Here is a 23890-nt window from a genome sequence, read left to right as displayed (position 1 = left end):
TTTACTCCGTGAATACCCGTGGGCAGGAAACAGTACTCGGTAGTCGGATGGCTTACCCAAGAAACGGGGAGGCCAGTGGGCCAGCAGGAAGCTGGCCACTTCAAGGCACTGTGGCCATGGTCAGAGAAGGCGTTGAAGTTTTCCGGGGCGAAATACAGCGTGAAGGAAGACAGAGAGAGATGGTTAAGAATTTGGGTCAACGCATCTTCCAAAGAAAAGATTTTTTAAAAAAGTTTCCCCCTCCGAGGAGCCTTCCTTGATTTCTCCACCTTTGACCTATGGTATCCCTCCCTCTCTGGCTGCAGTCCAGCGAGACACTCAAGCCTCCAGGGCAGTCAGACCTGGGCTTTGTCTTCCTGTATTAAACTACATTGTGGCCTCAAACGAGGTCCTCTGCCTTCTGAGGCCTCAGTTTCCCCAGCTGTGCCGAAGCAGGTTGTCTCGTAAGGACCCGCCCAGCGCTAACGCAACGTGATTCGGTAGGCAGGCAGGAGCAGTGGGCTGCCTGCATTGCTGCGCAGGCATCGGGCTGCCGGCTGAGTACCGTCACCCGGCTGCGGGCGCTCTCCTCCTGGGCCGGGGGCCGCGGGCGAGGATCCCGGCGCCACACATTGCGCAGGGAAGTGGGGGCGCGACCCCCTGCTTGCGCGGGCGCCTGCGGCCCCGCCCCCGCAGCCAGCGGCCCTGCGGCAGCCGGGGCCTGAGCTCCGCCCTCCCTCCTCCCGCCGGCCGCCCTCCCTCCTCCCGCCTCCCTCGCTCGCTCGCTCCCTCCCTCCCCCCGGCCGGCTCGGCGCTGACTCCGCCGCACGCTGCAGCCGCGGCTGGAAGATGGCGGGGAACGACTGCGGCTCGCTGCTGGATGAGGAGCTCTCCTCCTTCTTCCTCAACTATCTCGCGGACACGCAGGTAAGATCAGCAGGGGCCACGGGCGGGGAGCCAGGGCCGCTGAGCTGCGGGGGCTGCCGCCGCAGCCGCGGAGGCCGGGAGGCAGCGGTGGGCACATTGAGGGGATCGGGGGTTCCAGATTGCAGAGCCCCCCTTCCATGCACCCTGCGATGCACTTCTTCCTGGGGACAGGGAGCTGGAGGTCTCCCACCACGCCTGCCGGACCGTTGCGGTCGCTACGGCCGCTGGGGAGGGTCTAGCCTTGGTTGCTTGGAGTCCGGCCCACCCCCACACCCCCGACCGCTGAGCTGGGGGGGTGGGTTCCGTGCTTCCTTGAAGAGGTTGAGCCGCGTCAGGTGTGGGGGACCCTCATGCTGGGTCTGGGTGCAGAAGGCGCGCCCTCAGGCTCCCAGCACTTGCTGCCGTACTTTCACGTGGACTTGTGGCCCCGGCGCAGGCGCCTGTCCCGGTCCCCGGAGTCCCCTGATCCTCCGGTCTCGGGTACGCGGTCTTCTACAGCTAGCCCCCCCCGAGGCTCTCCAAAAGCTCCCGCAGCGCGGAGTTTCCTGCCAATTGCCCGCTGGAGGCATAGGGGTCTGCAGGGCACGTGGACATGCGGGCGGGGATAGCACCTTCCTGGTTTTGCTACCCGGGGGAGCCCTCGGGGGCGAAAGCCTGGCAGGATGGGGCCGGAGGACCGTCTGGGGGCGCCTGGGTCCCCCTACTGCGCGCGGCCCCTGCTGCGCGCTCGGCGATGCTGGGGGAAGGGAAGGCGAAGCGGCGAACCGGGATCAGGCTGCGCCTGGGAGACCCACTGGCGACACGCGCGTGACAGGAGAGGGTGCTCCGTTGGGCCGGGAGGGGCGAGGAAGCTGGTTACTTGGAAACGCGGGCGGGGGGGTTGCTGCTGGGATAAACTGCTCGGAAAATGCCTGCACAGGGAGTGCGCGCCCCCTACCCGTTCCCCAGTTTTCCCCACCCCATGCCTGTTGCAAGCATAAAGTTTGGCCCCATAGTTAGGGTTTTTTCTACGGCTACCCCGGCGCGGGTAGAGGGGAGGCTGAGGGTGCAGCCGAGCCCCGAATGAGACCCCGGATGCGGGTGCAAGCCGGAGGCAGAGAGGGGCAGCTGGGCTCTACCGGGCGCGGCTCGCTAGGGCTGGTTTGGTACCTGGAGTCTGAGCGCCGGTGCCGGCTTGTTTTGCATAACACTGGAAGGGAGGGGGAGGGGGGCGGGATGTGGGAGGGGAGAGAGGGAAACTTTGCTTCTTGTTATATCTGCCTGTCTTTGGGCGGCAGCAGCTGTCATGGGACCGGGTGGGCGGGGAGAGGCTTGCTAGCTGACTCCTTGCCGTGAGATGCGACTTGGAGGGGACGCAGCAGCCGAGACGTTCAGCTCTGGGGGACTCTGGGTGGTGAGTCCCGCTGGCTGCTGGAACCGCGCGGCGTGGCGGGGTGTCGCCGAGAGGAAGCCCGCCACGCGGAGAAGGCCGGTCCCTGATCGCTGCGGACGTCCATGCGTCAGGGAGCCGCGGGGCCTCGTGGTCGGTGGCGGGATCGTTTGGGTGGGTTCCGGGCAGGGGCCGCAGGGGCTAGTGGCGTATGATCGCGCTTCTCTAGGCCAGGGGAAAAGTGTGATGAATGGTCTGCGCGCGGTAGTGTGTGTTTGTGTGCACACGCCGCGCGCACCGGGCGCGTACCTTTACCTCTGACGAAACTGCAGTGGAGCTCCAGCGGCAGTCACCGGGAGCCGGCACTCGCCCCCGGCCCCTGTCAGTTCCGAAGGCCGATCCCAGCCTCGGCACCACCACCGAGCCCACAGTCCCCTGGCCCCCAGCCCTCTAGCCGACAGCGTGGGGCCGGAGGGACTGGATATAGGGTGGGCCGAGTTGCTGCTACGAAAGTTCTGCCCTCGGCCCTCTCGCTTGTCCGGGGGTGTCTGCAAACCCCTCTACTAAGACGCGGATGTAGGAGGCCTGAAATAGCCAGATACTAGTTCAGAGACCCACAGGAAGAACTCGTCCACTTTGGACACGACCCCAGGTTTCAACACCATCTTCTGTGTTCTTCTGCTCACATTTGCCCTTTTAGCCGTCCAGAGTGCCTACCCAGCAGGCAAATTTCACCTGAGGAAACTAGAAATTTGGGTAGTCGTGTATCAGCAGAAGCAGTGCAGTAGAAGTTAATCTGGGACGTTTTGCTTTTTTTATGCAACCACGTGATGGGCTGAGGCCCTTCGGGTGATCTCTGCCGTCCCAACATGGAAAGTGTAATTGATAGGGGGAGCTTTGCCGCCGCCCCTAGAAGGCTCTGAGAGCCAGAAGGAAGAGGACCTGGGCGGGTCTTCGCGGGCCTCCTCATTTTACAGTTGGGGATCGAGGCTGTGAGGGCTGGACGGCTGGTACAGGACCACACAGCCAGTGGGTGACAGAGCCACCCAGGGCTCCTGACTCCAGGTCCTGTGTGTTACCTCGAAATAGCACTGGACTTGGAGTCAGAAGGCCTGAGTGGAGTCGCCTTCCCCACTCTCTGGCTGGGTGACCCCGGAGCAAGCCATTTTAACCCTCGAGCCTCCTTTCCCCCATCTGTCAAATGGGGCTGGTGGTGCCTGCAAGAGAAGCCCAAGGCCCGTGGTTGGGGGTGAGCACTGTTTGCATGTGAGATGTCTGTAACTTCCTGTAACTTCCTCTCCTCCCCCCAGACCCTCCCTGGCCCTCCCCTCCACCGTCTCCCTCTTTGGAAGGGGTGGGGAGAGTGAGTAGAAAGGTAATTTATCCGCTTTATTCCAAAGACTTGTCTTTGGCAGCTAATCCAGAGTTAGATAGAGGGAGGATTTCTGTTGCGGAGACTTAACTTATACCCATTCAGGTCAAAGTTCAGAAATTCAACAGCTTAAGGGTCGTGAAAGTTTCTTGGGAAGGTTTGGGGCATGTGTCCCAAAGGACTTTGTGTTGGCTCCTCTTTGTTCCGGGCCCCTGTATGTAGTGTCCTCACCCACCATCCCTGCGTGGCCCTCTCCTCTGGCAGGCCTCTCTAGCCCAGCTTGCCCTGCTTTCTCTAGCCTCTGGTTGTCTTAGTCTGTGTTATACAACCAAGCATTTTGTGTGTGAGTCCTGTGGCCCAGTAAGATTCTGGAGCTAGAGTGGTGCCTTTCATGTCTTTGTGCCCCTCTGTCACCTGTCACCGTGCTGAGCGCCTTTGCTTAGCTCTTGGCTAGGCACAGAAATGACAGACATGGGACGCTCTCAGGCTGGTTGGGGGGACAGCTGGGCTGGGTATGGGGAAAGAGGAATGCAGAGGGCTGCAGCTGTGGGCAGTGACTTAGGCTCCAGAGACCACATAGTAAGCCCACACTAAATATGGGTTGTTTGAAGACACTTGGGACATCAATCATAGATGTGCACACTGTCAGACATGGCAGGATCTTTATAAATCATCAAGTCCAACCCCTTATCATTTAAAAATATTTAATAATAGAATTGTTAGGAAAAACTGGCAAGCATAAAGAAAAAAAATGAAAATATGTAATCTTACCCAAACATAACCACCATTAATTTTTATGTGTTTTCTGACTTTTTCTTTCCTATTGATTCCTATGGATTATATCTTTTTTACAAAAATGGAATCATTCTTTGTATGGTAATTGTTAACTTGGAATCACACCGTTCTAACATGCTTTTTTTTGTCCTCCAAACAATATACTTTCCACATCAGCAAGTATTCTACCTAGTATCTTAATATCTTAATGGTTATGTAATATTGAGGGTTGAATCAAAAGGTATTTAATCAATCCTTTGTCATTTAAGTAGTTTATATATATATATATTTTTTTTTGCTCTTGTAAGCCGTGCTGAAATGAATATCTCTGCGTATGTCTTCTTTTCTTCATTTAAATTCCTAGAAATGAATTACTCTGTCAAAGGAACTATGCAGGCGTTTGGTAAACACATTTCTGGATTGCCTTCTAGAAAGATTGTGCTAATTTGCACACTAGCATTGTATGGGAATGCCCAGTTCCCCATACCCAGAAAACTCTTGGCATTTTAATTGTTTTTCATTTTTACCAGTCTATTCATCAATAAATTTTGTCATCTTATTGTTTTAATGTGCATTTCTTTGATGACTTGTGCTGCTGAACCTTTCCCCCAAATGATTATGGGCCATTTATGGTCTGTTTCTGTGAAATGTTGTGTTAGTGAAATTGGCCCATTTTTCAGTTGGTATCCTGTTTCCTCGTTGTTCTAAAACTGGATCTGAACACCCAAAGGAGCACCTGCCACATGGAGAACTGGAAAAAATGGCTTGACTGGTGTTGACTTGCTTGGTCTGGAATGCTGCTGCCTCCACAGCCCCTGAAACCAGGGCTAACTTCTTTTCCAAGTCAAAGTTCTGGCCATCTATGGGGCAGGTTGAAGTGCAACCTTTGCTGGGTGCCTTTACCCACTCTTCATCTGTGTGAGACCCAGGAGACTTAACTTTTTCACCTGAGCGTAGAAGGGGACACATTTGCTGGCTCTGTTTACTAGAGACCCAGAGTTCACTTTCACTGGGGCTCCCTGTCTGGTGCTAATGCTCAGGATGCTTGTGGAACCCAGGAAAGGCCCAGCAACTGGCCCCTGGGGGTTTATGTTTCCCCTTCACCCTGGGGCCCTCCTCTTCCCAGCTGCTGCAGGCTAGCCAGAAGCTTCATCATTGCCAGGATGTGAGTCACCCTTTTCCTTCTCTCTCTGGAACAATAGAAGGAATACTGGTTTGAGTCAGAAGAAGCCTTGCAAATGGGGGCTTATGCTGGGAAGCGAGTCCCTAACATGAGCATTGCAGTATTAATAGCTATCTCCTCCTGCATTATCATCGTCATCAATGCCATTTATTGAGCATCCTCTATGTGCTGTGTGCTCTGCTGAGCCTTCTGTTTGCGTTATTACATATCATTCTCATAAGGATTCTACAAAGTATAGATGCCATTAGTCCCATTTTACAGCTGAGGCATTTACAGTTTCAGAAAACTCATTGACTTGCTGAAGATGGTCTACCTACATTACCTTGGAATAAGTGAAAATGCCAGGATCAGTGGGCAAAGTCCCCAGACCTCTTGATTCCACGTTCCATGAAGACAGGGACTACTCTATTTCTATTCATCATCTTCCAGCACCTTGAGCAAATGAAGGCAAATTGTCAAGAGAGAAGGCAGAAATACTTCTCTAAGCCTCTGTTTCTCAATCTATGAAATGGGGATACTAGGCCCTAACTCTCAGGATTGGAAATTAAATAATAGAATGTACATAAAATGAGCATCTGTTGTACACAAAACTTGGAATCCTTCTGTCTCTGAAATACTTTAGAAGGGCAAGATCAAGGATAGAAGCATAGAATTAACTCCTGCCAGTGCAATCTTTTCTCTGTAAGAAAGGGAAGCACAATTCTTGTGATAAGGATGGAGGGAACCCAAATAAAGTCATTTAGAAGAGAATGAGCAGGGTTGTTTACTGTCTCTCCCTCTCCAACATAGTTGAATGCCTCAATTACATCCTGTGGACACTCAGCTGATGAGGAATCAATTGGACTGGATTGACTTTCCTGTTACTCTCCCTGACTTCCGGTCTGGGTCCTTGTCCATTCACAGCTGGGTTCCTGCATTTACTATCACACCAGACTTTATCCTCTCCTGATTGTCCTCAGCCCCAGTGGAAGATCAGTCCTCCTAGAGCATGTGTCTGATGCCACCCTGTTGCTCACACATCATGCGTGGCTCCCTGCTGTGCTTAGTCGCTCAGGTGTGTCCGACTCTTTGCGACCCCATGGACTGTAGCCCGACAGCCTCCTCTGTCCATGGGGATTCTTCAGGCAAGAATACTGGAGTGGGTTGCCATGCCCTCCTCCAGGGGATCTTCCCAACTCAAGGATTGAACCCCGGTCTTCTGCATTGCAGGCGAATTCTTCACTGTCTGAGCCACCAAGTACTTTTAAATGAAAACCTAAAGTTTAACCTCATGGGCAAGGGCCTTTGGGTACTTGAGGTTGAAGAGTTAGGCCCCTGACTTTATCCCAAGCTGTCTGCTTTCTCTTTGGGATCCTGGCCTGCCCCAGGCTATGTCATGAATCTTCCAGGAGGCGTTGGCTCATGCAGCTATTTTCTGCAATTTCTACTATTTCCATTATTCATCCTGCACAAGACTCAGCTCCCACGCCATCATTTTGGTGACATCTCACATGCAGGTACCACTGCTCCATCCCATGTGTAGCAGAGAGGATTCTGAAGTCAGCCTGCCTGGGTTTGAGTCCTGGTTCTGTGATTTACCAGCAGTGAAACCTTTGGTAGGTCATGTGACTTCTTCGAACTTCCATTTCCTCAGGTGTACAGATAACGATAAATAGTACTTCCCTGATAAAGCTGTTTCACTACGGAGTCAATGAAAATCAAAGGACAAATGGATTTAAAGCACCTAACAGAATGCATGGCATAGAAGCACCCAATGATAGGTGCATCTCTTGCAACATGTCTCCTTAAGTGTTTAGGAAATCATTCCAGATTGTTGTTAAGCTCCATGAGGGCATGGATTTTCATTCACTTTGTTAAACATTTTTTTCTCATAGTGAATAGACAAATGCCTGGAACACAGTAGCCATTCAGAATCCTCACTGGGTGAATAAATGAGCTAGACTATGAGCCTTTTCAGAGCACATGTTGCTCAGACGAGGCAGACTAAAAAATCTGTTCGAATGACCTGAAAGTTCCTCTCCAGACATCCATCCCCAGCATTTTAATATAGTCATAGCCTACCTGCATTTCAGGCCCCTGCTCACACTTGACCACTCTGGAAAGCCTGTGAAGCACACTCTTCTGCTGACATGGAGGGTGCCACTTACTATCTGCTAGTGCTTTGTTTTATTTTCTGTGCAGCATGTAGGATCTTAGTTCCCTGACCAGGGATCGAGCTCATGTCCCCTGCAATGGAAGTGCGAAGTCTAAACCACTGGGTTACCGGAGGGAGAGCGGGCTGGAAGTTAGGTTACTGTGAATTGCTGTGTGGTGTTGTGTGTGGTGTGGGTGGGGGGTGGGGGGCGGCGCGTGTAGGCCGAGTGTGTGAGTGGACGCGTGAATGTGTGAATGGATGAGTTAATGTGTGAGTGCGTGTGCCTGCCCCTGCGCCCCCTCCCCCGGCCTACACGTTGATCTTATTTGATCGGGTTGTGACTCCAGCCCCGCCGGGCCGACCCAAAATGAAAAGCTTCCCTCCTGCGAAGCCCTTCCTCGGGGCGCTGTGCAGCGAGGCCCCTTGGGCGGTGGCAACGCCGTGGCCCCGGAGGTTCCGGAGCCGGTCCTATGGTGCCCGGCGCTCAGAAGTGATGAATTGATCAGATGGACGAGGCCGGTCTTGTCCCGCGCCATTGATTATCGAGGCGATTCTGATCTGAAAGAAAAATAAATAAATAAATAAATAAACCACTGGGTTGCCAGAGAAAGCCATGCTTGTGTGCTTTTATCCCTATAACTAGAATGACAGCTTAGGAAGGGCAAGAAAACATATTTTTATCCTGGTCTGGTTTTGTGTTTACCCATTAAGTAGGCAAATTTTTGAGCTGAAGAATGTTTTATATGACTAAGTGTCAGGTTCTCTGCAAAGAACTTTGTATTTTAAACATTTTACGATGGAAAATAGCGAACATGCACAGCCAAAGCCAGTGGCAGGAAGGGAATCGGGAATATCCATGCCACTGTCACCCAGCTTTGGCCATTTTTGACAAGCGGCCACTCTTGTTTGTCCACTCACAGACCACATGTCATCTGTGGCTGTTCAGTGTGTACCTGTGAAGAGACTTTTGAATACTGTCGCAATGGTTTCTTCCAATAACGGTGAGATTGCTTCTGTTTTCCCCATTTTGTAAGTGATGAACTTGAAGCATGGAGGGGTTAAAGTAGTCACGCAGGGTCTTGGAGCTAGTGAGTGTCTAACCTGGGATTTGAACATGGGTTCTTGAGCAGCTCACTCTCCTCGGCTTGGGAGGGACCTTGGAGCACATCAAATCGGCCCCTACCATTCTCAGAAGAAGGGACCCTGGGCCAGAGAAGGAGAAGCCACCTTGCTGGAGGAGTCCCAGGTCTCTTACTCCCTGACTAGTTTTTTTCTGGTATCAGAACTTGAGGGGAGGGTGGGTCTTGGCTCTGGGGGAGGGACAGGGTGTGATGGTCGGAGGAGAGACTCTGCTGCCCAAGGTGGCCAGGCTTTGTGGTGACTGTGGAGTCCTGGGGTGCAGATCACCACCTCCTGGGACAGACTGCACGTTCTTCCAGCTCTCACTGTGCCGAAACCCCAGTGGGTTCACCGGTTCCTCTTGCAGTTGACTGTTTTTCAGTGGCTCAGTCGAGTCTGACTCTTCTCGACCCCGTGGACTGCAGCACGCCAGGCTTCCCTGTCTATCACCAACTCTTGGAGCTTGCTCAAATCATGTCCATTGAGTCAGTAATGCCATCCAATCATCTCATCCTCTGTTGTCCCCTTCTCCTCCTGTGTTCAATCTTTCCCAGCATCAGGGTCTTTTCCAATGAGTAGGCTCTTCGCCATCAGGTGGCCAAAGTATTGGAGCTCCAGCATCAGTCCTTCCAATGAATATGAAGGATTGGTTTCTTTTAGGGTTGACTGGTTTGATCTCCTTGTAGTCCACGGGACTCTCAAGAGTCTCCTCCAACACTGCAGTGCAAAAGCATCAATTCTTCAGCACTCAGCCCTCTTTATGGTCCAACTCTCAGATCCATACATGACTACTGGAAACACCATAGCCTTGGCTATACAGATCTTTGTTGGCAAAGTAATGTTTCTGCTTTTTTTTAACATGCAGTTGACCTTGGGTTTTCTCTTTAGGTGCTCAGGACCATCCCTTAAGGGAGACAGGGTTGGGAGTGGACAGAGCTGAGAGGAGGAAGCTGGCCTGAAGGCACATAGCTAGCTAGGCTCTGGTGGCAGCAAGACTCCAGGGCTCCTGCCCTGCCCTTCCTTTAAGGCAGAGCCTGAGTTGCCACCCGGGGCCCCAGGTCTAGAGTAGGAGACCAGAGAGACTTTTACAAGTCATGGCAAAGTCTTTGATTAATTATCCCCAAAGGCCTGTAATTACTGCTCTGTCTTTTAGGGAAGAAAACAAAGGTTTACTCTAATTATTTGTTTCAGTGGCTGAGAGGGCTTTGAATCCTAGGATTGTACTCACGGGGTGAGCCCTGTGGCCTTTGGCACAAGAGTTTCTGTGTGTGTGTGCCTCAGCACTTTTATCTAAGAAATATAGAACTGAGAGTAGCACGTACTTAAGGGGTTTTCTGGAGAAGGGAATGGCAACCCACTCCTGTATTCTTGCCTGAAGAATTCCTTGGACAGAGGAGCCTGACAGACTGCAGTCCATGGGGTCGCGCACACGACTGAGTGACTAACACTTTCACTCAGGCTTCACTGGTGGCTCAGATGGTAAAGAATCTGCCTGCAATGCAGGAGACTAGGTTTGGTCGCTGTGTCGGGAAGATCCCCTAAAGAAGGAAATGGCTACCCACTCCAGTATTCTTTGCTTGGAAAATCCCATGGACAGAGGAGCCTGACAGGCTAAGTCCATGGGGTTATAGAGTCAGACAGGACTGAGCAACTAACACTTTCACTTTTTCAAGGGATTTTACAAAAGGCTGTTTGAGATGATGCCTGTAAAGTGTTTAGAAATGCTCAGTATATAGGAACCATTGTTAAAAAACAGACAAATATAATTCAGACCTTGCTATTTATCTTCCCACTGAACTCTTGGTCCTTGATCCTGTCTTAGCCCTGAGGTTCCTAATATTATGATTTCCTTCACTATGTCTTTCTGGGGGGACTGGAGAAGAATCCCCTCCAGCGTTAGCCAAGTGTTCCCATGCTGACTTTTTGAAAAGCAAATCCAGTTAGATGCTACTTAAAAAGAGGAGAAGAAATATCCATGATTAAGAGCTCTGGGCTTTGGAGTTTAACTGCCAAGGGTTTAAATTTGTGTTCTACCATTTACTAGCTATGTGACCTTCACCAAGTGTCTTAACCTCTCTGACCCCAGTTACCTCATGCAAAATTGGGGGATAATTATAGTATGTTCTTAAGATAACTGCAGGAGAGAAATATGCCTGCCACATTGCCTTACATATAGTAAGCACCCACCTGACATATAGTAAGCCACTGTGAAGATGACAGTGGTAATTATGTAAATACACCAAGGTAAACTTGAGCTTTCAGGGGCTTGGGAGTGCCTTAGAGACCATCTTGCTCAATGCCCTTACCTTGAGGTGAAGAAGCAGACAGGCAGCAGACTAGGGAATGCCTTCATATCGCCCAGCCTGGCTGCTGTCTGCTTGGCCAGAGGTGGCTCTGCATAGCAGGGACTCAACTGTCTGGGACCCACTGTCTGGGAACTCAGCTGGGCGAGCCCTGCTTGGCTGAGATGGATGCTCCCCGGCAGCTCTGCTGCCGTGTTTTTTCCTTGTGCTTGCCTGGCAGAACAGAGTCATTTAGCAGAGGGAGAGCGAGGAGACGTTAGAAACCAGGCCCTGAGCAGTTGCAGCAGCCGGCCCACGAGTGGCTCCCTGATGTTGCCATGGCAAACAGCCTTGGCAACGTGGCTGCTTGAACCTTATTTCTGTTCTCAGGCTCTTCTCAGAGAAGTGTGGTACCCAGGACATTGGGGAGGGCCCTGCCCTGGTTCTTTGGGACTGAGGATGACCCAGCCTCCATGCTGCTAGTGACCCCAGACCCCAGCAACCCCTGTTCGAAACATCTGCAGGCTCATCCTCAGTGACCTGCAGAAGCAAGTTCCTTAGTACAGCATCCAAGACCTCAAATGCTTACCCATTTATCCATCTATCTGTCCATCTGTTATTCCAGTACTGTTGACCGTGCAACGCTGTACCCACTGCCACAAGAGCAGAACAATATATTATTTTTAACATGAATCCTGGTGTTCCTAGACTGCCCTCCTCTTCAACCATATCCTTCAACAGTGATGATAATGAGAACAGTTAAAAACTGCTAACCCTTTCAAGAACAGCATTTAATTTCAGAGGAACCCCATGAAGTGGGGTTTACCCAACTTTGCAATTGGGTAAACTGGGGTAAACTGAGGCTGACTTCCAGTTTATGGTGCTAATATTATTTTGCAGTTTCTTTCCTACACCTGGCAACCCCTAGGACCCCTATCATGGGTATCTGTTGCCCCTCCCCAACTCCAGTAGCATCCTTCAAGGCCTCAAGGGCTGCCTCCCCTAAATCCCCCTCTGAGAATTGCTCCCCTTTTGCTCTGTGATCCTATAGTCTATGACAGAATTTGCATCTCCTATCTTCATTTTGTATTCTGTCACCCTGATTAGTTTATATCTGCCCTTTAGCCACTCCAAAACAAAGCATATGGGGAAACTGGCTATGAGGGTTTTGAATGTCCTGGTGAGGCGTCAGCAAAGGTTTTTGTTAGTATTGTTATTAATAACAGTAAGCATAGAAAGTAGCTAACATTTCATGACCACATAATACGTGCCAGGTACTAAGCTAGGACCTTCAGGTACATTGTCAGGTAAAGGATTCTCAGCTACTTGGAGAGGTCGGTGCTATGACAAACCAGAAAACTAAAGCTACCAGATGTTCAGTGGCTTGCTCCCATTCACCCAGACAGACAATGCAAAGGCTGGGATTTGAGCCTAGGTCTGCCTGGCTTCAGAGCACATGGTCTTACCCACTGCAGTGTGATCAGTCTGGCTGAGCATATAACAAGGACTGGAATGGGGGTGATGGACAGCAGGATGGAGGCATCTAAACTTGGCCTCAGCTGGGGGATGCTCACTGGAAGTGAGAGAAAAAGTGGAAGAGAAGAGAGAGTGCAGGGGGCTCAGAGTGGCATCCCTATAGCAGAGATGGGGGTGGGGTGGGGCACAGGGAGAATTTGCCTTGTGGGAAGATTTGTATGGGGAGTAGACCTCTATTTATTCTGGACCTTCCCTGGAGCCTTATTAAATGCAGAACTCTGGTCCCAGCCTATGATAACTTTTATGTGTTTATTCTTTATTCTTTCTTCTCTAACCAGTCAGGACCAGAGCTCCCTAAGGAGAGGGATCTTGTCAAGCTGGTTCAACATCAGATCTCCCAATGCCTTGACAGCGGCTGGGGGCTGTAGGCCCCCAATAAATATTTGTTGAATTACTAAATGAATGAACACATGCCATTTGATCTTTCAGGAAAGTCACCAGTCATTTGCCTGGCCACAGAAGCCCCTTCTCTGTGTGTGGAGCTAGGATGTGTGTGGGGGGGTGTAGGAGGATTGTGCTAGTCCCCACAAGGAACCCACTGCCCTTGTCTCGAAGGTAAGCCTTGCACACAAAGGAATCAAAGGACAAACATCTTTTGGAGCCTCCAGAACCCCCTATCAGAACACACCTCTAGCGGGCAGGTCTTTGTGGAATGTTAAAACACATTAGGAATCCAGTCTGTTGCTCTGGCCCGGCTGGGGAGGGGCTCAGAGCTTCCAGAATCTACAGGGAGGGATTTGGTCAAATGTTATATCTTCCAGGGAGACCAAAACCAACACCTTGCACCGGGCCTCATGTCCATTGCCCAACTGCTTATTCCATTGGGTCCGGCCTCCACTCTGGAGGAAGAAAGTAGAGAGGGAATTCAGAGAGGTAAAGGGATCATTCAGGAACCCAGGACTGTACTCTCCAGCCCAAGAGGATTAGCTCCAAGCCAGATCAATCATTCCTTGCTCAGAATCGCCTGGAGACTCACTCTGTTCCGTAGAAGATCACCCTTCACCCTTCCCGCCTAGGGCCAATTCACTTCTTGTTTACACACAGCTCTCACAAGCGTGGCAGTCCTGTCCAAGCCTCAGGACATTAGAAGCAGCAAGTCAGTTCTGTTAGTGTGTCCATGCAAACGTGGGGTGCGGGGTACGGTTCCACCAGAGGCAGAAACACGTGGATTCAGCACTGAAGGCTCCTGGGGCCTGAGCAAGCAGCCCCCTTATTCTGAATACATTACTGTGCAAAAGTACAAAGCTAATGCATCGTAGAGACAGTGTATCATCCCCGAGGAAAGATATTCTGATCCATGGCCTCTGTTCAAGGAAGCAAGAAAGTGAAATGTATTTTGGTGTCACTGTCTAAAACAGGTCTCTCAAGAGGAGGAAAAATTTCAAAGTTGTCTATACATGAAGCTTATTGTGAGCACACATTATTTCTTGATAATGGCTGATGAAGAAGGAGTTGGTCTAGCTGTAAAAGTTTCTTTGAAAGTTGATGCAATCTTGTCACGTGAGAGGTTGTCTTTTGGATTTCCAAGGCTGCATGGAGTAGTAGAAAGGGCCTATGGCACATGCTGATTGGCTTCAAGAAACTGTGTAGCCCTGTGATAAGTGAAAGCTGACCGTCTGTTTTAAATCTTAGCTTTATGGCTATTAGCTGTGTGACCCAAGGAGTTAGCCACTCTGTGCTATCGTTTGCCAGCTCCCAAATGGGAATAATAATAGCTCCTACCTGCCAGAGTTGGTAGAACTAATCAGTAGTTCTCAGCCATGACTGCATATCAGAATCATCAGTGTAGTTTAAAAAAAAATAATAATTATACGTCTGAGGCCATTCCAGACTTATTGAATGAGGATCTTTGAGAGCAACCCCTTAAGTGTCTGTGTTTTTCGAAAGCTCCCTGTCATAGACACCCTGCTTTGGTCCTAAACAATCAGATACTATTTGTAGAGTGTCTGGAATGAACTCTGTTGTCTCCTCCCTTCTCTGTCCTTCCAGTCTTAGTCCAGAGCACAGGATACAAATGACCCAGAAGCAGATAGAAGGCCCCTTTATGATGCCTGTGTAAAGCAGGGTGGCTCCCTTATCTGGCATTTCTGCTTGACCTTCACATTAATCTCATGTTATAGCAAGAGGAGAGTGTATGTGCATGCTAATTCACTTCAGTTGTGTCCCACTCTCTTCGACCCTAAGAACTGTAGCCCGCTAGGCTCCTCTGTCCTTGGAAATTCTCCAGGCAAGAATACTGGAGTGGGTTGCCATTCTCCTCCAGGGATCTTCCCAACTCAGGGATCGAACCCACATCTCTTATGTCTCCTGCACTGGCAAACAGGTTCTTTTCCTACTAGCACTACCTGAACAGCTTTCCCGTTTTACAGAGGGGCAAGTGCAGCCGAAGAGGGTGATTTGATAATGATCCTGCAGTGAATCAGATCTTTGTCTTTATCCCTCTGTCTGTCCCGCTAGAGCCTCCACCACACACACATACATTTCTTGGGCAACTCAGGAGGTGCGGATTGTGAGGACTGCAAAGGGCGTGGGTTGGAAGAGGGAGAAAGAAGGGAGCTCGAGGGAACCTAGGCTGCTTACAGACCCTTAAAGACCCATTTACAGGCTGGTGCAGGTTGTCCTCCCAGGCCCTCTGATGGTGTAGAGCTGGAAGCCACTTCTCCTGATGCCCACTTGGTTGTCCTCCCAGCTCTATGTGCTGCTTCTATGGAGAAGACAGGGTTTGGCTCCAGTGATAACAGGAGTAATCTTCCAGCTAGTGTAGTGAGGCCTTTGCACATGCTGTTGCCTCTGTCAGGAATGCTCTCCCCAGGCCCCCTCACCTCCTCCAGATTTGCTGAGACATCACCTCCTTAGAGAAGCCTTCCCTGATCTTCCTGTTCTGTCCACTTTCTGTTGCAGTACCATGTTCTCTTTTCTTTAAGGTATTTAGCCACCCCAGATGCTTTCTTGTTTATTACTTTTCACCCCATTGAGTGCCTATTGCCCCATCATGACTGGATATTGCCTATCTGGTTCCCACTGTACCCCCAGAAGCTAGCCTAGGGCCTGATGCATGGTTGGCGTTCATTGAATGTTTCTTGAATGAATGAATTGGGTTGAGCCTTTAATCTGTATTGGCTATGGTGCTGAGTTCACTTAACTCTCCCAACAACCCCAGGACATAGAGCCCCAAACTTCAGATGAGGGGCCTGAGGCTCAGAGGGTGAGTGTAGGCTGGGGGACTAGCTCCTCTGCTGCTCAAGCCACACACAGGCACCTGGGGTCCCAATAGCACCCTGCCCCCAAGGAGTCATGCCCCAGTGCCCCAGTAACCTCATGCCACTTTCTTCCTTGGGTTGGGCAACAGCACCACCCTCTCTTGTGGGTGTCACCATGGGCATCTGTCCAGCAGCACCCAGGCCTCCAGCACTTGCCCTTTGCCCTGGTGGCCAAGGGAGTGGCTGCCTGGCATGCACTGTGTAGACCAGCCCCCTGCAGGAATGTGGCTGTCTCCCACCTCTGGAGGTGGTCTCAGACTAGGCAGTGCAGCAGGTGAGCCTAGAGGACAATGATGGTATCTTGTGCATGTGTGCTGAGTTGCTTTAGTTGTGTCTCTCTGTGGCCCTGTGGACTGTAGCCTGCCAGGCTCCTCTGTGCATGAGATTCTCCAGGCAAGAATACTGGACTGGGTTGCCATGCCCTCCTCCAAGGGATCTTCCCAACCCAGGGATGGAACCTGCCTCTCTTACATCTCCTGCATTGGCAGGTGGGTTCTTTAGCACTAGCACCACCGTCCTAGAAGCTTGTTTCCCTAGAGACAAAGTGGGCCCGGTTTAGTAGATTGAAATGTGGGGAGAGCAGAGTGGGCGAGAGCAGTGGTCCCCAAACTTTTTGGCACCAGGGACTGGTTTCATGAAAGACAGTTTTTTCCATGGACCAGTGGGAAGGGGGATAATGGTCTCAGGATGATTCAAGCACATAACGTTTATTGTGTACTTTATTTCTATTATTATACATTGGTTCCACCTCAGATCATCAGGCATTAGATCTTGGAGGTTGGGGACCCCTGGGCTAGAGAATGAGGTCAAAAGCATGAGAGGGAGGAGGGAAATGTAGAATCTACCCCAGAATGAGAAGTCCTCTTTTGCTCAAGTTCATGCATGCCAAGTCGCTTCAGTCATGTCCAACTCTTTGCAACCGCATGGACTGTAGCCTGCCAGGCCCCTCTGTCCAAGGGATAATCCAGGCAAGAACACTGGAGTGGGTTGCCATGCCCTCTTCCAGGAGATCTTCCCGACCTGGGGATCAAACCTGCACCTCTTATTTGCTCAGGTGACCTCACAGTAAATTTTCAAGGATCCAGTTGTGGGACAACCAGAGGAGGAGAGGTGTCAGCTGGTTCCAGTAATGGACTCAGCCTGGGGTCTGGATTGTGAGGGTCATTGGAAGGCAGACCAGAACAGTGGTTAAGACTGGAGCTCTGAATTGGGGCCTGAGTCCAGAATCTGTCATTTAGCACCTGAGTGGCTTAGGGCATATTACTTAATCTGTCCGAGCCTCAGTTTCCTCAACTGTGAAATGGGATGATAGTAAGTGTATCGATGAGTGGTTGCAACGATATAGTGTCTGAAGAACTTTGTGCGGTGCGTGGAGGTGGTTCTTCTCCATAACAGTGGCATTTAGTGACTGGTTGGTTTGATGACAGATGGATGGCAAAAACCAGTAGACCCCATGAGTTACAGAACCGTTGATTATCAGTTGATACCTCTTCCTTTCCCTGTATAGGAAGCTACAATTGCAGGTTTGAACAAGCCCTGCTTCCCATCCTGGGAAAAACAGATCCACAGATGGCTGTGGAGGGTGGCCATTACAGAGGGAGTGTCCAGGCAGCTCGTGTAGCAGAAAGAAGACTGAAGAGTGAGCTAGCTGACCAGTGGGGGAGGGTGTCCTAGAGAGAGAGACCATCTTGTCATAAGGCCCAGCATGTCCTGTGGCTGGTGAATGAGCAGTGAGTGACTGCAGGGGGACATGGACTCCTTCCTCATTGGTGGAGGCTTTGAGCTGGCTGGATGACTCCTGTGAGGGGGAAGAACATTCAGGATGAGCTAAGTGTCTAGAAGAATCACAAGCAGGAGCACCAAGATTTCCACCTGTAGGAACTAGCAGGAGGCTGCTCTGATGGAGTGGGGAGGTCTTGGAAGTGGGGGTTGACTAGATTTTCTGCCAGCCTCGCAGGCAGGATGGAATGAGTGCTGTCACCCTGTGGTCTATGCAGCCCTAGGTGTAGAGTGAAGGCAGAGGGCTGGGGCACAGCTTCTCACCTGCAGACCTGACCAAGGTCCTTTTGCCCAATGAGGCGGTAATCTCCATCATGGTGGGGCCAGCCCCACACAGCCAACGACTACTTGATGGACAGGGAGAAGGCTAGTAGCTTTACAGAAGGAGCTGTTAATAAATTTAATGATGATAGTGATAATTATTGCCATAATTATTATTACTATTACTCATCTCACTTCTACTATTATCCCTTTTAGCATATTACTGGGAAGTTCTTGTAGTATTTTACAACCTCATGACAATTTCCATTTTCATTTTACAGATGAAGAACCTGAGACCCAGGGATATTGAAATGTCTTACCCAATAAGGTCAATGTCTTACCTTCTCAATTTGAGAAGAATATGGCATTTGTGGTACCCAAGTTCTGCCTGGTGAAGAAGGCATGGCTTTGGAAAGGGCCCCTCAGCCATTCACGTCTGTGCCTTGTCTAGATTGAGTTCCCAAGATTATCTTGAATTCTCCTTGGGGCAATGATCCCGTCTTTATGGAGTTGCAACAGCCTTCCACAGTGTGATTTTGCAATAGTTTCATCTCCCCCAGAAAAGTTTAATTTCCAGCAACTCTTCTTTGAGTCAGGGAAGAGTTTAGAGAATTCTGTAGCTGTCCTGGAGATGAGAGAGGTAAGAGTGCCATGGTGAGAGCGTAGTTCTTAGGGTCTGGAGGAAGGCCTGGATTCAGGTCCTGCTCATCCCTCTCCACTGGCCTCCTCTCTGGGCTTGAGTTTTCCCATCTCTACCATGCCATGACTTATCCTTTTTCTGTCGTGGAGGCTGCCTTGCTTTTGTAAATTTTGTTTGGTGCAAAACTGCCAGGTGCTGGATAGAGGGAGAAGTTTGGATACCGGAGGCAGACGGAGCTGGGGGACCGTCACATCTCGGACGGGCACGTGATTTCCTTCCATCCAGGGGGCAAAGCCAGTGTCAGGCCCTCAGCTTCCCAGGCGGTGGCTCCTTTGCTGGTGACGGGTGCCAACTTGTCTTTGAACTGCAAGTTGGAAGAAGTTTATCATGAGATCATGTGCCTTAAACGTGTGGGTTTGTAAAGAGAAGAAGGTGGAGGAGGAACTCCAGGCAAGAGAGTCCCTGATTTCCAATCTCCCCAGTGAATCACGGAACACTTGGATAAGACACTCATGGGGGTGGAAAGATGGGGTGAAAATCAGGAACTTCAGGCCAGATTTTTTAAAGGAGCAAATTATTCAGAATCCTCTATTGATAGATTATATCTAAAATTAATTTCTTCCTCCTTCCTCCTCCCCCCCACAGTGCTATGTTATCTATCTGGAATCATTCTTTTATCTGTAAAACTGCCTTTCAGCTTTCCTCTCTGTTTTACTTTAAAAAAAATATTTTAAGAAAGGAGGGAAGGTGTTAGTGAACTCTGAGATACCCCAAGGGTACTGCAGACTTGGCTGTGGGTGCTCTCTGAGGCTCAGGATGGCCACTCGTGGGCCCTGGCCCCTGGAGTCTTCCACACGCAGCTCCTGCTGGCTCAGCCACTAGGTCTGCAATTATTTAAAGAAAGCTCACAGCAAGTGGAAAAAGAGCGACCGCACTTACCGTACCATGTGGCCAACAGGCAATTCAACACCAGAGCTACCCAACTCCCTCCGGCCTGCGCCAGCTGCCAGATCTTGCAGCTGGGAGGATTAGGTGACAGAAGGACTGATGGGCAGGTCCACGTGCGCCCGGTAGGTGCACGCAGGCAGCCTGGCCCCGCTTCAGCCCGGGAGATAGCATCCGCCTGCATCCAGGGGAAGCTCTGCTCTGAGCCTTCCAGAACAAGTTAGTTAAAAATCAGTTTTGTTGGGTAATTAAGGAAGCTAACAATAATGGAATTTGAAACAAAAATCTGATATCACTGTAACTCAGACATTTGTCTAATTGCTCCATTTTGTTGTTCAGTTAATAAGTTGTGTCTGCCTCTTTGTGACCCCGTGGACTACAGCACACCAGGCTTCCTTGTCCTTCACTATCTCCCTGAGTTTGGTCAAACCCACTGAGTTGGTGATGCCATCCAACCATCTCATCCTCTGTCGCCCCCTTTTCTTGTCCTCAACCTTTCCCAGCATCGGGGTTTTTTCCATAATTTGCCATTAATCCTCAAGTGTTTTGGAGAAATAACTTATTGCCTTAAGTTTTCTTTTTTAATATCTTTGTTGTTTTTTTCAACAAACATATGTTTTTAAATTAATATTCAAAATATTAAAATGTTTTTAATAAAAATTTAAAAACATTAAAAAAAATTTCCAATGTTAGGAGCTAACTTGTCAGAGAAAGTGAGAGGCCACCCCCATCTTGTAATCTCTTGCCCTCAAGAAATAACCACTCTTAGCATCTTGATTGTGTTTAAATGCCTTATAACTGAATTTGTCACTCTGTTTTATTTTTATGTACATTGTATTTTCTTGTTGTAAAAGTATCAACTGTTAATTTATTATTGAAATTTAAGAGAGTACAAATAGGCCAAAAGGAAACAAAGAATCCCACACCCAGGAACAACCAGTCATAAGCAGTCCTTTTTTATTTCTTGGCTTGTTCCACCACCAACCAAACTTCCCTCCTTGGGCACACTTCCGCCTTCCAGTCCTTTATGAACTGATTTCTGCCCATGGCCTTGAGAAACAGATAACTTTGACTGAAGTCTTGGCTTAAATGTTGCCCACCATGTGACCTCTGTCCTTCTTCATAACATGGGATCCACCCCTGCATTGCCTTGAGAATGCATGTATCATGGATTTCAAAGCTAATTGCACATTGTATCATTAACAGATGTAAGGCAATGTTATTACTTCACCAGCCTGCACCCACCACAGTGACTGCTATTGTTTTAACTCAGACCATATCAAGTTTGGACAGTATCTGATCACCTCCAAGTGTTTCATATGACGCATCACCATTATCTCCCAGAGTTTAATCACCCCAGAGATTTGGCTTTTATTCCACACACACATTCCCCCCCCCACACACATATTACATCAAATCTTTTTATATATATTTGTTAGTATGTACAGAGCAAGTTAAGCACCCATGCAGGTAGAGAAGGTATTTAAACCCAGATTTCCTGATTTAGAATTCTTGACTCAGCCAGACCATGTAAAGTGTTAGCTGACCCAGCTTGTGATTGAGGCTGCAGTTGGAGCTGACCCAAGGGGAAGACATCGGGTGGGGGTCACGTGGAGCAGGTCCTGGGGAGATCCAGCCACCTAGCAAGTTAATTTTCATACTGGTTTCGACATACAGCATTGTTCAGTGGGAAAGAGACAATAGACTTGCTTTCGTATTTATTTTGAAAATTTAATATGTGATCCTCCTTGAAAAAAATTGTAAAAGTTACAAAGGGAAGTCCTCTCTCCCATTCTTGTGCTCCTGTCCCCACAGCAACCCTGCTACCAATTTCTAAAGTGTTCTTCCAGAGAAAAGCTGTGTAGCATATATATGGTCAAACTTCTGCCTCCATTTTTTGCACAAATGGTAGCAAGCTAAGATCATTGCCTCGGGTTGCTTTTTTTCCACTTAATATTATATCTTAAAAGATCATTTCTTATCAGTGTATAAAGAAAGATCTACTTCACTTTTTGTCTTGACTGTAGTTTGCTTAACCAGATTTCAATTGGAGACTTTGGTTATTCCTAATTTAGTGCTGCTACTAGTCTGTAGTGAATATTTTTGTATGGGCGTCATTTTACACTTGTGTGAGTAGGTATGTTAGGATAAATACTGCCAAATGGAATTGCCCAGTTAAAGGGTGTATGCATTTATTATTATTATTTTTAACACTGTTATATATTTCAGCCCACACCTTGCAGCCTGTGGGATCTTAGTTCTCTGACCAGGGGTCGAACCAGGGCCCCCTGCAGTGGAAGCTCAGAGTCTTAACCACTGGACTGCCAAGGAAGTCCTAGGTGTATGCATTTAAAATTTTGATGAATGGTACCACATTCCCCTTCATGAGATTACATCAGTTTTGCATTCCCACAGAAATGAATAGGAAATGCTTGTTCAGTAACACAACATGGTATTAAATGTTTTTGATCTTTGTTAATCTGGTGTCTCTTGGAAGTTTTAATTTGCAGGCTTTCTCTCATGGTTAAGAGTCACTTGTGTTTCCTTTCCGGTGGACTGCCTATTGTGTTGTTGATCCTTACTGGTTTATATAGATGTGCTTGCTTTCCCTTACAATACCCTGGCACCTTCTTGGGCACCACCCTCCTCTCTAGCACCCCAGGTGAAGGGGAAAGCCCTGTGGACTAGAGCTGGAATCTAGATTCTGGTCCTGACACCTACCTGCTGTGTGACTTGACTAGTCACTTAAGCTCTTTGACTCACTTTTTCCCACTCTGTAAAGTGAGGCTGTTAGTTCAAGAGCAGGGCTGTTGGATAGATTAGATAATCAACCTAAAAAGTGTTTATAAGCTGTAGAAAGCTGTAAAAACATAAAATTGCATGAATATTTACTTAGTTTCAGATGACTGAAAAAAAATTTTAGATTCTTAAAACTTGAGAGCCGTGTCATCTGGTTAAATAGGGATCAAATAGGTGGGGAAAGTGAGGCCCAGAGAGTAGACCTGCCAGAGGCCCAAGTGAGAGGCTGGTCTGGCCCAGAATAGGGAGGGTCCCGAGTTGTCTTACTACAGTAAGAGTCTTGGTTATGTGCAGTTTCTCTGAGAGCATTATGATTCAGGCGGTTAATTATTCTAACTTCTACTACAGTGTCTCTGTTTCAGTGGAGTGCCTGTGGCTGAACCCCAAGAGCCCGTGGCTCAGAGCTGAGAGATATCTAGGTTGGAATCCCAGTTCTGCTCAGCGTTAACTGTAGACTCTACACTGGGTGACTTCATTTGGGGCCATGATTGCCTTCTCTGTGGAGCAGAGAGGGCTGTTGAAAGGATTACTGAGACCACAATGGTAGAGCCTTGCCTGTCTGGCTTGGTAGGTGGTGTCATCATTACTGTTTGTCTGACACCTTAGGTTCAAGGCCTTGCCCTGTCCTCCCCTTGCTGGTTGGCCATCTTACCTCATCTCTCTGAGGAGGTGTTAGGAGTCCTGGCTATACAGAATGGATTTGAAGAATCACTGAACTTTGTATATAAAATGCTTACTATGTAGGAAGCATCAAATAAAAAAATAAGTTATTTAAAAAATACTTAATAAAGTGTTTATTATGTGCTGACACTGGTCCAGACTGAGGATTTAGCAAAAAGAAGCAGGGTCCCTGACCTTGGGAAGCCTACATCCTGGTTTCCTGTTGTTCTTGGTCATAGAAAGGGCTGCAGAGTCTGGCCATAGTTAGGTCCTGATGTGGATTCCGCTTGACCTAGAACCCCAAGGACACACACTCTGAGGGGATTTGGGGATTTTTCCTGCTCCTTGTAGACTCTGCAGATCACTTCCTGTGAAATGTTCTTTTTCCGTAATCCCAGAAAATATGACTCAACCTGCCTTCCCCTTCCCCAAATAGGGATAGGAGTGGGGGCGGGGCTCATCTGATGACCCGTGAGTGGAGGGGACCAGAGCTTCCTTGACTGCAACTGAAGTTCTAAGATCCAGTGCCTTGTCTGACTTTCCATGGAGATAGTTTCTGGCTTCCTGACCCCTGGACCTGGATCACCCTGCTTGGTTCATTGTTATTTTGGCTGTAGGGAGTTTCCATCTCACTCCACCTGTATTTAATGCCCATTTCCTGTGGTTGGACAAGGCGACATAGTGATAGACCCAGTCCTGACTGTGGGGAACTGACATAGGGAATCAGAAAAGGAACATGATTTCAGCTAGTAATAAACTTTAAGAACAAATAAGACACGGACTCATTGTGACCCTTTGGACTGTAGCCCGCCAGGCTCCTCAGTCCATGGGATTCTCCAGGCAAGAATACTGGAGTGGGTTGCCATTTCCT

At 49.2% G+C, this 23890-nt stretch overlaps 1 protein-coding gene and 1 non-coding gene across 9 annotated transcripts in view; both read left to right on the top strand.

Moving 5' to 3' along the window:
• The first annotated feature begins 444 nt into the window (after nucleotides 1-444).
• Nucleotides 445-23890, top strand: part of PPARGC1B (PPARG coactivator 1 beta) — a 118617-nt gene continuing 95171 nt past the window's right edge. For 4 of the 8 annotated variants that reach the window (XM_043464998.1, XM_043464996.1, XM_043464995.1 and 1 more), the window contains exon 1: nucleotides 2211-2428. In XM_043464998.1, the coding sequence (XP_043320933.1) occupies nucleotides 2243-2428 (186 nt within the window). In that variant the 5' untranslated portion in view covers nucleotides 2211-2242. Of the gene's footprint in view, nucleotides 907-2210; nucleotides 2429-2455; nucleotides 3525-23890 lie in introns of those variants that run through there. The other 4 variants (XM_043464997.1, XM_043465000.1, XM_043465001.1 and 1 more) reach the window with 4 other exon arrangements.
• On the top strand, nucleotides 7862-8300 carry LOC122441158. The gene has a single exon (XR_006269290.1).

This window comes from Cervus canadensis, chromosome 4 (assembly GCF_019320065.1).
Source record: "Cervus canadensis isolate Bull #8, Minnesota chromosome 4, ASM1932006v1, whole genome shotgun sequence".
Lineage (NCBI taxonomy): Eukaryota > Metazoa > Chordata > Mammalia > Artiodactyla > Cervidae > Cervus > Cervus canadensis.
Note: the sequence above shows the minus strand (reverse complement) of the source record. Positions and strands in the feature narration are given on the sequence as shown.